The sequence below is a fragment of the Phyllobates terribilis genome, unplaced genomic scaffold (genome assembly GCF_046119375.1).
Source record: "Phyllobates terribilis strain yellow unplaced genomic scaffold, ASM4611937v1 Scaffold_2__4_contigs__length_985480577, whole genome shotgun sequence".
Classification (NCBI taxonomy): Eukaryota; Metazoa; Chordata; class Amphibia; order Anura; family Dendrobatidae; genus Phyllobates; species Phyllobates terribilis.
The window spans coordinates 174850854-174865149 of NW_027362762.1; the positions used below are offsets into that span (position 1 = coordinate 174850854).

General features: G+C 47.5%; 1 protein-coding gene across 3 annotated transcripts in view; it reads right to left on the reverse strand.

Moving 5' to 3' along the window:
• KIF5A (kinesin family member 5A) overlaps positions 1–10989 on the reverse strand; it is a 150811-nt gene extending 139822 nt beyond the window's left edge. The window contains exon 1 of one of the 3 annotated variants that reach the window (XM_073663305.1): positions 10530–10989. In XM_073663305.1, coding sequence (XP_073519406.1) covers positions 10530–10655 — 126 coding nt within the window. In that variant the 5' untranslated portion in view covers positions 10656–10989. The remainder of the gene's footprint in view (positions 1–10529) is intronic. The other 2 variants (XM_073663303.1, XM_073663306.1) reach the window with 2 other exon arrangements.
• Between the last annotated feature and the right edge of the window lie 3307 nt (positions 10990–14296).

Consider the following 14296-nt stretch of genomic DNA (forward strand, 5'->3'; position numbering starts at 1 on the left):
TGAAGGTTTTGTATATTTTAGTCTGAGGGGTTTGTATACTTTTTTATTTTTGCATTTTTTTATTTTATTTATTTTTATTAAAAAAAAATATACAGTACAGACCAAAAGTTTGGACACACCTTCTCATTTAAAGATTTTTCTGTATTTTCATGACTTTGAAAATTGTACATTCACACTGAAGGCATCAAAAACGATGAATTAACACATGTGGAATTATATACTTAACAAAAAAGTGTGAAACAACTGAAAATATGTCTTATATTCTAGGTTCTTCAAAGTAGCCACCTTTTGCTTTAATGACTGCTTTGCACACTCTTGGCATTCTCTTCATGAGCTTCAAGAGGTAGTCACCGGAAATGGTCTTCACCTCACAGGTGTGCCCTGTCAGGTTTAATAAGTGAGATTTCTTGCCTTATAAATGGGGTTGTGACCCTCAGTTGTGTTGTGCAGAAGTCTGGTGGATACACAGCTGATAGTCCTACTGAATAGACTGTTGGAATTTGTATTATGGCAATAAAAAAGCAGCTAAGTAAAGAAAAACGAGTGCCCATCATTACTTTAAGAAATGAAGGTCAGTCAGTGCGAAAAATTGGGCAAACTTTGAAAGAGTCCCCAAGTGCAGTAGCGAAAACCATTAAGCGCTACAAAGAAACTGGCTCATATGAGGACCGCCCCAGGAAAGGAAGACCAAGAGTCACCTCTGCTTCTGAGGATAAGTTTATCCGAGTCACCAGCCTCAGAAATTGCAGGTTAACAGCAGCTCAGATTAGAGACCAGGTCAATGCCACACAGAGTTCTAGCAGCAGACACATCTCTACAACAAATGTTAAGAGGAGACTTTGTGCAGCAGGCCTTCATGGTGAAATAGCTGCTAGGAAACCACTGCTAACGACAGGTAACAAGCAGAAGAGACTTGTTTGGGCTAAAGAACACAAGGAATGGACATTAGACCAGTGGAAATCTGTGCTTTGGTCTGATGAGTCCAAATTTGAGATCTTTGGTTCCAACCACTGTGTCTTTGTGCGACGCAGAAAAGGTGAATGGATGGACTCTAAATGCCTGGTTCCCACCGTGAAGCATGGAGGAGGAGGTGTGATGGTGTGGGGGTGCTTTGCTGGTGACACTGTTGGGGATTTATTCAAAATTGAAGGCATACTAAACCAGCATGGCTACCACAGCATCTTGCAGCGGCATACTATTCCATCCGGTTTGCGTTTAGTTGGACCATCATTTATTTTTCAACAGGACAATGACCCCAAACACACCTCCAGGCGGTGTAAGGGCTATTTGACCAAGATAGAGAGTGATGGGGTGCTACGCCAGATGACCTGGCCTCCACAGTCACCAGACCTGAACCCAATCGAGATGGTTTGGGGTGAGCTGGACCGCAGAGTGAGGGCAAAAGGGCCAACAAGTGCTAAGCATCTCTGGGAATTCCTTCAAGATTGTTGGAAGACCATTTCCGGTGACTACCTCTTGAAGCTCATCAAGAGGATGCCAAGAGTGTGCAAAGCAGTCATCAAAGCAAAAGGTGGCTACTTTGAAGAACCTAGAATATAAGACATATTTTCAGTTGTTTCACACTTTTTTGTTAAGTATATAATGCCACATGTGTTAATTCATAGCTTTGATGCCTTCAGTGTGAATGTACAATTTTCAAAGTCATGAAAATACAGAAAAATCTTTAAATGAGAAGGTGTGTCCAAACTTTTGGTCTGTACTGTATATATATTTTTTTGTCTATGAAGGCTTGTTATACTAAGATATGACTAAATTAAGTTACAGGCCCGAAGCCTGCGCTGTAAAACTGCCAGGAGACGAAGACAATTCTTACTGTTCTGATTTCAGGTACAATCAAAATATAAACAGAAAAAGCAGTATGCGTAAACGGGGGTCACCAAACCATATCAATTCAGAATACATTTTTATTAAACACTGAACTAGACAAACAGAGTTAAAAACATTTGAAAAGCACAATGCTCAAACCACATAACCAGCCGTAACAGGGATTTGTATTGGCTGAGCCTCAGAAAATGTCACCACCAAAAGAAAAGTGCAAAATAGCTTAAACACTCAAAAGAGATATAACATGGCACATTTTATCCAAGTCAAAGTGTAACAGTGCAAGACAGAATCATACTCACACCATTGATCCCATTAGTATCTATGCTCTGTCCACTAGAACGTGACCAGTGGTAATATCCGTCAGAGGAATATATCAGAAAACTAATTGTTGCACTTATTTCCCCATAGAAATAACAGGGTAAGCCATAGGTGACCGTGTGCAAATACACACCAGAGGCATGAAAGACCACCCAACCCCACGCGTATCGCCACTACCAGGGTGGCTTCATCAGGGGAGGAATAGTACTAGATTTCAAGTACAATGTTATTAGAGTCTTTCTGTGGACCATAATTACTTGACACATTAATGACCCCACATATACACATCTAAGTCACCATTCATACTAAGGGAGCATTTATACTGCACGATTATTGGTTCAAACTATCTTTTCCTGAAAAAAACATGCAGTATGAACAGACTACCGATCACCTGACAAATGAACAAAACGCCCATTTATTGAATAATATAGTCGGCAAATGGAATCTGTCACCAAATTGTTGTTATGTAATCAGAGAACAGCAGGATGTAGGGGTAGAGACCCTGATTCCAGCGTTGTGTTACTTACTGGGCTGCTTGCTGCAGTTTCTTTGAAATCAATATTTTATCAGCAGGAGATTATCACTAGCGGGCTGGTCTCCGGCTATGTAATCCTGCTGGGCTTCATAACTATGTCCTAACACTGATGGACAGCTTTCTGCCTATGCACAGTGTGGGCAAGGTTATACAGAGTTCAGCATTCAGAAAACTGGTAGATCTGCTACAGATAAAACAGTGATTTTATCAATATGAGAACATGAAGACCAGTAAGTGACACATCGCTGGAATCAGTGTCTCTGTCAAAACATTGTGCTGCTCTCAGATCACATAGCCAAAACTTGCTGACAGATTCCCTTTGTATTTGCTTAAAAATCATCGTCCTCTTCCTGTATAAACAGGACCTGCGTTGCCGAGAACAATGGCAGCCATTACTATTACTGATCATTATAGGCGCATTGCCAGTGTAAACAGGTTATTAAACAGCATGCAAATAAGTGGCCGATTGTCTGTCGTTTTCGGCTGCAGGTCGTGTACTGTAGACCCACCATTACTAAGATGTTGTACTTGCTTATCTGAATCTTCACATGGTTTCCATGACAACCTTGTACCTGACATAAATCAGAAGGGGACATAATGGCATCAAAATTTATTTTCACTCATTAGTTCTACAATTTTATTCGATTTTTAAGGAAACGAGATAATAAAAAGACCCCTTAAGACCTTTTACTCATTGATGAGAGATTTAGTGCATCTTCCCACCTACATGTTTTCTGGCTATTTTCACCCCCTTCATTGATTTTACACCGCTGCCATCGTTGCGCCATTGAAATCTTGCGTATGCACCAATCACCAGAGTATCGGCACAGGCTCAGAGCGGGAGGCATCCGGTCCAATCACACACCATAATGCACGGACTGGCCGCAGGTCTCCCAATCCGAGCTTTATAGCTTCTTATATTTCTATGAGGCTGTCACGGTCGGGTGGGAAGACCTGCGGCCAGTCCGTGGGTTGCGGTCCGTGATTGGCCACAGATCCTGTAGTGGGGAAAGAGTCTGAAGCAGTGCACCCATGAGGTCGGAGAGGTTTTGCACAGCCAGACAAGTTCACATTGGCTACCAGCAAGTTGCACCACCAGTCAGATCGTCCATATCCCAAGTCACCAGTGCTGTGGCTGCTGCACCTTTGGGATCCATAGTCTTGGAGTTGTGTTAGGCTCACCAGGTGAGGGGGGGTCCTCTAAGCCTTAGGTCCAGGTGGGCTCACAGATCATGGGCGTTGATGCAGCAAGCAGGAAGGCACTTGGGCAGCGATGACTTGGAATTTCAGGAGCAGCAGGAGAGATGAAATGGAACCTAGAAGGAACAGACGGTGGAGCACACCAAGCATAGGACAAGAGTCTCAATTCCAAGACAGAGATGTGAGTCTAAACAGGCCTTAAATGGGTCTAGGAAGATGATGTAACTGATCCACTCTGAGCAACTCGAAAAACACAACGTGGAGCACAGCAGAAGGCAGCAGATCCAGGGGAAGGAAGCAGAGCCCGGGAAACCCAATAAAAGTGTGTAACACCTGGTCGTTGACAAGCTGCAGGGGAAACGTTGCAACTACATAGCACATTACTGCTGCAGGCAATCACTGAGCTCAGCAGCTTGTATTGTTTACATCAGTAGCACCACTGACTACCAGTGTAGGCTGCAGCAATCACATTTGCTCTAGACATGATGTCACTGCTGCAGTCTGTCAACAAAGAGTAGGGACAGCGGTAGAGAGGCATCACTGGATCTGGGAAGGGGTAAATATAGTTCTGTTTGATTTTTAAGAGCTGAAACTTTACGGATTAAAGTAAATGAAATCCTGGACAACCCCTTTAACAATTTGCTCCAAATTTCTGCCACAAGCTGTATTTTGATCCTTTTTTACCAATGCATCCTCTGATGGTACTGCTCATTTCCCTCCAGTATTATAATTAGATGTATATATTTATGAAACACAAAGAAGAAAACAGCACTACATTTTGCTTGCAGGCTTTCTTTTCGGTATTGTTTTGTACAATGATAGTTTTTATTTCACAAGGACATTTTTACTAACCCCTCGAGGTGTCTAAAAATACTGTACGCTCAAGGTTAAAAGAAGGAATGAGATAAAAAATAATTGGTAAGAAAACAGCGTCTTCTCATCTCAGTGCAATAATCACCGCTGTCTATAAGGATTACACTGTATGGAGCTTTGATTATTAACGCTTGGGGCACGAGGGACACATCTCAATTGCCAATCACAGTAGGCAGTGTGCCCACCGATAAATATAACTAATATCAATGAATCTGTGTCCTCGATATCATCTTCTACATAATGTTCATTATATAAAATCGCGGAATCAAGAAAATAATGAGTTCAACGTAAAATCTATTCATGGTCCTGGATTCATTTCATAAGAGGCAAATAGGGATGGAACTGCAAAGTTAATTAGCAGGATCATGACAATAATTAACTCTCCACTGCCCTGGGCAATGTAAGTGACTACACCCATAATTATTAAATATTTTCTCATGTATGCCACATCCATGAACCCAGCTACTGCTCCGCACTTATTTCAACTGGGAAGTGGAAATCTGGCAAAACTCAGACAGAAAGAGGGGAAATCAATGGAGAAATGAGCAAGAATATGGAAAAAAATATCTATTATACACTTGTGTATTTTATTAAAAGTCAAGATACAGTCAGAGTTTTTGTTATTAAAAGGGTTTTCCAATAAAAAAATACATAAATCAGCTTTAAATATTAAGTTCACTCACTAGTATCTTATCTTAGCACAGTGGCCGCCATAATCCTTAAATGGAAGAAGTTTGGGACCACCAGAAGTCTTCTTAGACCTGGCCATCCAGCGAAACTGAGCAATCGTGGGAGAAGAGCTTTGGTGAGAGAGGTAAAGAAGAACCCCAAGATCACTGTGGCTGATCTCCAGAGATGCAGTAGGGAGATGGGAGAAAGTTCCACAAAGTCAACTATCACTGCAGCCCTCCACCAGTCGGGCTTTAATGGCAGAGTGGCCCGACAGAAGCCTCTCCTCAGTGCAAGACATATGAAAGCCCGCATAGAGTTTGCTCAAAAACACATGAAGGACTCCCAGACTATGAGAAATAAGATTCTCTGGTCTGATGAGATGAAGATAGAACTTTCTGGTGATAATTCTAAGCGGTATGTGTGGAGAAAACCAGGCACTGCTCATCACCTGCCCAATACAATCCCAACAGTGAAACATGGTGGTGGCAGCATCATGCTATGGGGGTGTTTTTCAGCTGCAGGGAAAGGACGACTGGTTGCAATTGAAGGAAACATGAATGCGGCCAAGTACAGAGATATCCTGGATGAAAACCTCTTCCAGAGTGCTCTGGACCTCAGACTTAGCCAAAGGTTCACCTTCCAACAAGACAATGACCCTAAGCACACAGCTAAAATAACAAAGAAGTGGCTTCAGAACAACTCTGTGACCATTCTTGACTGGCCCAGCCAGAGCCCTGACCTAAACCCAATTGAGCATCTCTGGAGAGACCTGAAAATGGCTGTCCACCAACGTTCACCATCCAACCTGACGGAACTGGAAAGAATCTGCAAGGAAGAATGGCAGAGGATCCCCAAATCCAGGTGTGAAAAACTTGTTGCATCATTAACTGATTGCTGAATCTCCCACCGCTAGAACCTGGGATCAGCTGTACTTCTTGGAAAAAATAGCTTTTTTTTGATGCAGGGAAATTGAATTGAATTCAATGCACAAACATAGGGTCCCAAATTAGAAGTTGGTGTGTTTTCTTTCTATGTTTTAGGCCTCATTCAGACGTCGTTTTTTCTTGTACGAGTACTCTCTATGTTATTCACGGATAGCAGTCGTACCAATGACAGTCTATAGGGCTGTTCACATGTTCAATTTTTTTCCTCGACAGAGTGGTCTGTTTAAAAAGACGGAGAGATGACCGATATTGATCCTAGGGTTAAATCAAAATTGAAATGTAAGTCTTTGGGTCTGTGAAAAAAATTAGATGCACTAGGATGACATCCGAATGCAGTCCGATTTTCACGGCGTATCATAAAGGAAAAGGTGGAGACAGATTTTTTTTCTCCATATAACAGAAAAACTGATGACACTCGGACCACCCTCTGATCAAAATAATCAGTCTGTTTTTCTCGTATGTGGGAAAATCTGATGTCTGAATGAGGCCTTATTTGATGGTGTGAATAGTGGTACAGACTTCATCAACCAATGGAGAAAGACCAAACTGAAATTAGTGTCAGTGTGCACAGAGCCTTAGAATTAAACTACGTGGCATTAAAAATGGCGGCTCCCAGAGCAGTAATTAACCACAGCCCGGTTTGTACTAAGGGTTTCGATTTGATTGATGGTAGTATTGAAAAATGTGAGGAAATCTCAGAAAGCTCCATTCACCAATACAGCATATCTTCTGTAAGAAAAAAACTGCAGCTGGGAGAAGCACCCAGTGTGTATGTGTGTGAAGAGGGTATATGGCGATGTTCACACACTGAGGCCGAACGGCATTTTATCAGTTTTAAAAATCAATGCAGGAAACGGACCGTGGAATTTTAAGTGGGAATCGGCCAAGAATAAATTTGCCAAATAGGAGTCTGAGGAAAGTATTCTGATTCCCTTTGACAGATGTATGGCGGCCATTCTTTTCTAGAATGTTCTTTTCACATCTGTTAAAATATACAAAGAATATTTTCCACAACCGGTACAGAGAAATAAACCATCCCAGGACTGCAGTACGCGGCCTTTTCTCTGCAGTGTGTCTCATCCTTACAAATAATGCTGCTATTTCTCTCCATTAATAATAAATGTGCAAATAATGAATTTTTATAAGTAACGTCTCTAGTGCGATCATACAAAAAATACTGTTAAATTGACAAGCAATTCTACTAAAATAAGGCTTCATTCACACACCTGAATTATAGGGCTGTATTCCACAGATTGATAATATGGTGCTTATACTGCACCTCTGCTTCCTATTCTCGACATGAGCGCGGCATTGTTTTCTCACGCATTTCTCCACAAGAATATCAATTATGACATGTTCCATTACATTCTGTATTATCTATCTAGAATCGCTCTATGGGAGACAGAATGCCTACAGTCCCATGGTCTGGCGCTGCAGGGTCTCCATGTGCCCCCATATAGGAGCCATTACTCTTTTTGTACAAACATCTCTGTGTAGATAAGGCCTTATATGAACACATACTATAAATGCCTAATGCGCTTTAGAGTGAATTCCATTTGTTATTCTGGAAGTATTCTCCTAAGAAATGCTCCAAACAGGAGAAAACAAAGTGCGGCAAACAGTGTCTCCATCTGCATAACATGGAACCATCGGGACGTATATGTCGCCAGACACGCTCTCTGTATTGTGCATGAGGCCTATAGGCCAAATCCTTTACATATAGACCATGCTTTGGTAGGAAAATGCAATTCCTTTAAGGCCGGGGTCAGACGAGCTTATGCAAAATCGTCTGTTTCATCCAGAAAACCAGGACGATTTTCATCTGCATTGTCATCTGTGTGTCCATTTTTGATGTCTGTGTGACTTCTGTATGACAGCCCTAAAGAATACATAGAACAGATGGGTTAGGGTAATTGCCCACAGCACACAATGGGCACTGGAAAAGATAAAGGCCTCCATTATAAGGAGTTGTCCACTACTCGTACAACCCCCTATTAACTCTTGTTATGTCACACGATCCCTGCGGCCAATTAGCGGCCACTTCACTATCCCTTCCTGCGGACAAATCAAACATCCGGAGGAAGGGAGAGCGCAACCGCGGCACTGATTTCCTCCACGTCTGATTTCTCTGAAGGAAGGGACAGTGAATCGGCCGCTGCTTGGCCACAGGCCCCGGGAGAGGCGCCGCTGACACTGCTGGAACAGCGCTGACACTGCTGGAACAGCAACGGCACTGGAGGGGAGTATAGGTGCTATTATTTTACTTGGGGGAAACAGTGATTGAGAAAAGGCTGTCCGAGTAGTGGACAACTCCATTAAAGGGAACCTGTCAGGACGATTTTACTACTGATTGTAGTGGATGTGCTTTGGAGCCACATGCAAACTAGCCTGGAAGTGCATTGTGGGTGTGGCCACATAAAGTGCATTAGCCTCCAAGGCTATGGCTACTGGGGTGTTAACACCCAACACTGTGTCAATAAAAGTAAGGCTATGTTCACACAATGTTATAAACGTTCCGCTTCACAAATACCCCAGGAAATGCTCACTGATGTGTATGTTTAGCGCAGGAGTGGCATCCATCAGCCACAGACTGCCATGTTAAAGAAAGAAGTGTCCATTTAACGGATACACTTTTTACTGGATACTGCAGGACAGGCAAGCTTTTTGTGATTTACTGATGTATAACGGCCCCTGTCTGTCAGAATCAGGGCAAAACCGTGGTGTGAACAGAGCCTAACAGTCCTCCTCCATTACAGGACATCAGCTACACTGGTACTACATGCGCTCGCTGACTGATGCCAAACAACCAGCCCACCGAGGACTTGAAGCCTTAGATTATAATCCTGGCTCTAATTTGTAAAAGTTATAATAAACTGAAAGGAAAATTCAAACCATTTAATTTAGTTTTATATGAAAAATAAACATTTCATCCTAATAAATAATAATATTAATCACATTTCAATGTTGTGGCAGCAATACTCAGTACCACAGGAGGACGGACGCTGCTCCACAATGCTGAATCCACATTTCTCTCTATTTATATTTTCCATTCATGATATGAAGGGTCGAGAGGCAGAAGCAGCAGAACGGCGTCTTCCTGCAGGCTCAGGGCGTGGATGGGCAGGACCAACGTACTCATCAAATGAGCATCTCTGACAAGTCAATGCTATGGCCTAGTGACCTTGGGAGGGTCACACTCATCGGAAGACAGACCCATCTGTATTGTATTATATATACAGGGCATTAATATAACATATAACTGGCATTATACATCAGCCCAGATCAGGGAGGGCACAGACTGTGCAGGGAAGTGACCTCACGTCTCCACCCTGATGCTGCATTTACACAGGATGATGATGGTGATGATGAAGAGGATGATTATGGTAGTGGTGATGAGGATGGTGTTGGTGGTGATGATGACGTGGGCATAATGATGAACATGGTGATGGTGCTGGTGTTGATGAGGAAGGTGGTGGTGATGATGATGGCGGTGTTAGTGTTGGTGGTGATGATGTGGAGATGATGAAGATGGTGGTGGTGATAGTGTTGGTGGTGATGATTATGGTAGTGGTGATGATGATGATGTGGGGAATTGATGAGGATGGTTGATGAGGATGGTAGTGGTGATGATGAAGGTGGTGCTGATGAGGATGGTGGAGGTGATGAGGATGGTGGTGGTGATGATAATGAAGATGGTGCTGATGAGGATGGTGGTGGTGATGATGATATCACTGCAGGATGATGCCATTTCTATTCATTGCTTTGTCCACAGCCCTAGGTGACAGAAATGTGTAGTGACAGAGACATAATGACAGGGGTTTGTAAGCAGATCCACTAGAGGGCGCTGTTTGAATCTTTAGATAAACAAGGAGAGAGGTATAAATCCGGCCATCACATCTGACATGTAGTATGCACCAGGCTGTATACACCCATACACTATATATATTATAGGGCATCACACACCCCAATATACCGCCAGGCTGCAGCCCCCATTGCTGTCAGGCTGCAGGAGGTGCAGCAGGCTGTAGCGCATTGCAGAGCAGAGGTAGGCGCACGATGCCTGCCAGCCTGTATGGAGGGCACCGCCACACCCTGCACGGGCACAATGCACGACCCGACACCCCAGCACAGCTGTCACTCACCCCGACCACCACGCAGTCGTCGCCCTGGAACACGGGCAGGTACTTGTCTCCTCGCTGCACCTCCGACTGACTCAATGGACGGAACCTGCACAGGACCTTGATGCTGCACTCGTTGGTCTCGGCCATGATGGGAGATGATCGGGCTGCGGGTACAAATCACGGATGGCAGAAGCAGCGCAGGTAGAGGATGCACGGGAGACCGGGAGGAGAGAGGACCGCTGCTAGATCCCGCCCTTACAGCGCCGCTGGGATGGAGGCTGCCTGGAGACTGATGATGGGGGAAGGTGCTGAGCATGGAAGGGGCAGGCAGCGCTCATCTGCAGCCTGTGTCTCCGGAGGATGGACGGGATGCGGCGGCGGAGTCCTCTCTGTCTTGTTGTGTGATGCAGCCCGAGCTCCACTGTGGAGGCTGCGCCGAGTCACGTGACCAGAGGGACTAATGCTGCTGTAGGGAGGGAGGACGGCGCTGAGGGGAGAGTGATGCTGAGCAGGAGATGTCTGATGGGAGGGAGATGCCCTGCAGGAGGGGACTGGTGGGAAAGTGATGCTGAGCAGGAGGGGACTGGTGGGACAGTGATGCTGAGCAGGAGGGGACTGGTGGGACAGTGATGCTGAGCAGGAGGGGACTGGTGGGACAGTGATGCTGAGCAGGAGGGGACTGGTGGGACAGTGATGCTGAGCAGGAGGGGACTGGTGGGACAGTGATGCTGAGCAGGAGGGGACTGGTGGGACAGTGATGCTGAGCAGGAGGGGACTGGTGGGACAGTGATGCTGTGCAGGAGGGGACTGGTGGTAGAGTGATGCTGAGCAGGAGGGGACTAATGGGAGAGTGATGCTGAGCAGGAGGGGACTGGTGGGACAGTGATGCTGTGCAGGAGGGGATTCATGGGAGAGTGATGCTGTGCAGCAGGGGACTAATGGGAGAGTGATGCTGAGCAGGAGGGGACTAATGGGAGAGTGATGCTGAGCAGGAGGGGACTGGTGGGACAGTGATGCTGTGCAGGAGGGGATTGATGGGAGAGTGATGCTGAGCAGGAGGAGACTGATGGGAGAGTGCTGCTGAGCAGGAGGGGACTGATGGGAGAGTGATGCTGAGCAGGAGGGGACTGATGGGAGAGTGATGCTGTGCAGGAGGGGACTGATGGGAGAGTGATGCTGAGCAGGAGGGGACTGATGGGAGAGTGATGCTGTGCAGGAGGGGACTGATGGGAGAGTGATGCTGTGCAGGAGGGGACTGATGGGAGAGTGATGCTGTGCAGGAGGGGACTGATGGGAGAGTGATGCTGTGCAGGAGGGGACTGATGGGAGAGCGATGCCCTGCAGGAGGGGACTGATGGGAGAGTGATGCTGTGCAGGAGGGGACTGATGGGAGAGTGATGCTGAGCAGGAGGGGACTGATGGGAGAGTGATGCTGTGCAGGAGGGGACTGATGGGAGAGTGATGCTGTGCAGGAGGGGACTGATGGGAGAGTGATGCTGTGCAGGAGGGGACTGGTGGGAGAGTGATGCGCTGCAGGAGGGGTCTGGTGGTAGAGTGATGCCCAGCAGGAGGGGACTGGTGGGAGAGTGATGCTGAGCAGGAGGAGACTGATGGGAGAGTGATGCTGTGCAGGAGGGGACTGATGGGAGAGTGATGCTGAGCAGGAGGGGACTGATGGGAGAGTGATGCTCTGCAGGAGGGGACTGATGAGAGAGTGATGCTGAGAAGACGGGGACTGATGGGAGAGTGATGCTGTGCAGGAGGCGACTGGTGGGAGAGTGATGCTGTGCAGGAGGGGACTGATGGTAGAGTGATGCTGAGCAGGAGGGGACTGATGGGAGAGTGATGCTGTGCAGGAGGGGACTGATGGGAGAGTGATGCTGTGCAGGAGGCGACTGGTGGGAGAGTGATGCTGTGCAGGAGGCGACTGGTGGGAGAGTGATGCTGTGCAGGAGGAGACTGATGGGAGAGTGATGCTGTGCAGGAGAGGACTGATGGGAGAGTGATGCTGTGCAGGAGGAGACTGATGGGAGAGTGATGCTGTGCAGGAGGGGACTGATGGGGGAGTGATGCTGAGCAGGAGGGGACTGATGGGAGAGTGATGCTGTGCAGGAGGGGACTGATGGGAGAGTGATGCTGTGCAGGAGGGGACTGATGGGAGAGTGATGCTGAGCAGGAGGAGACTGATGGTAGAGTGATGCTGAGCAGGAGGAGACTGATGGGAGAGTGATGCTGAGCAGGAGGAGACTGATGGGAGAGTGATGCTGTGCAGGAGGGGACTGATGAGAGAGTGATGCTGTGCAGGAGGGGACTGATGGGAGTGTGATGCTGAGCAGGAGGAGACTGATGGGAGAGTGATGCTGAGCAGGAGGGGACTGATGGGAGAGTGATGCTGAGCAGGAGGGGACTGATGGGAGAGTGATGCTGTGCAGGAGGGGACTGATGGGAGAGTGATGCTGTGCAGGAGGGGACTGATGGGAGAGTGATGCTGCGCAGGAGGGGACTGATGGGGGAGTGATGCTGAGCAGGAGGGGACTGATGGGAGAGTGATGCTGTGCAGGAGGGGACTGATGGGTGAGTGATGCTGTGCAGGAGGGGACTGATGGGAGAGTGATGCTGAGCAGGAGGGGACTGATGGGAGAGTGATGCTCTGCAGGAGGGGACTGATGGGAGAGTGATGCTGAGCAGACGGGGACTGATGGGAGAGTGATGCTGTGCAGGAGGGGACTGGTGGGAGAGTGATGCTGAGCAGGAGGAGACTGATGGGAGAGTGATGCTGTGCAGGAGGGGGCTGATGGGAGAGTGATGCTGAGCAAGAGGGGACTGATGGGAGAGTGATGCTCTGCAGGAGGGGACTGATGGGAGCGTGATGCTGTGCAGCAGATGTCTGATGGGACGGAGATGCTCTGCAGGAGGGGACTGGTGGGAGGTAGATGCTCTGCAGGAGGGGACTGGTGGGAGAGTGATGCCCTGCAGGAGGGGACTGATGGGAGAGTGATGCTGTGCAGGAGGTGTCTGATGGGAGGGAGATGCTCTGCTGGAAGGGACTGGTGAGAGAGTGATGCCCTGCAGGAGGGAACTAATGGGAGAGGGATGCTGTGCAGGAGGGGTCTGATGGGAGATTGATGCTGAGCAGGAGGTGTCTGATGGGAGGGAGATGATGTGTAGGAGGGGACTGGTGAGAGAGTGATGCTGAGCAGGAGGTGTCTGATGGGAGGGAGATGATCTGTAGGAGGGGACTGGTGAGAGAGTGATGCTGAGCAGGAGGGGACTGGTGGGAGAGTGATGCTGTGCAGGAGGGGACTGGTGGGAGGGAGATGCTCTGCAGGAGGGGACTGATGGGAGAGTGATGCTGTGCAGCAGGTGTCTGATGGGACGGAGATGCTCTGCAGGAGGGGACTGGTGGGAGGTAGATGCTCTGCAGGAGGGGACTGGTGGGAGAGTGATGCCCTGCAGGAGGGGACTGATGGGAGAGTGATGCTGTGCAGGAGGTGTCTGATGGGAGGGAGATGCTCTGCTGGAGGGGACTGGTGAGAGAGTGATTCCCTGCAGGAGGGGACTAATGGGAGAGGGATGCTGTGCAGGAGGGGTCTGATGGGAGAGTGATGCTGAGCAGGAGGTGTCTGATGGGAGGGAGATGATGTGTAGGAGGGGACTGGTGAGAGAGTGATGCTGAGCAGGAGGGGACTGGTGAGAGAGTGATGCTGAGCAGGAGGGGAGTGTTGGGAGAGTGATGCTGTGCAGGGATGGGAGAGTGATGCTGAGCAGGAGGTGTCTGATGGGAGGGA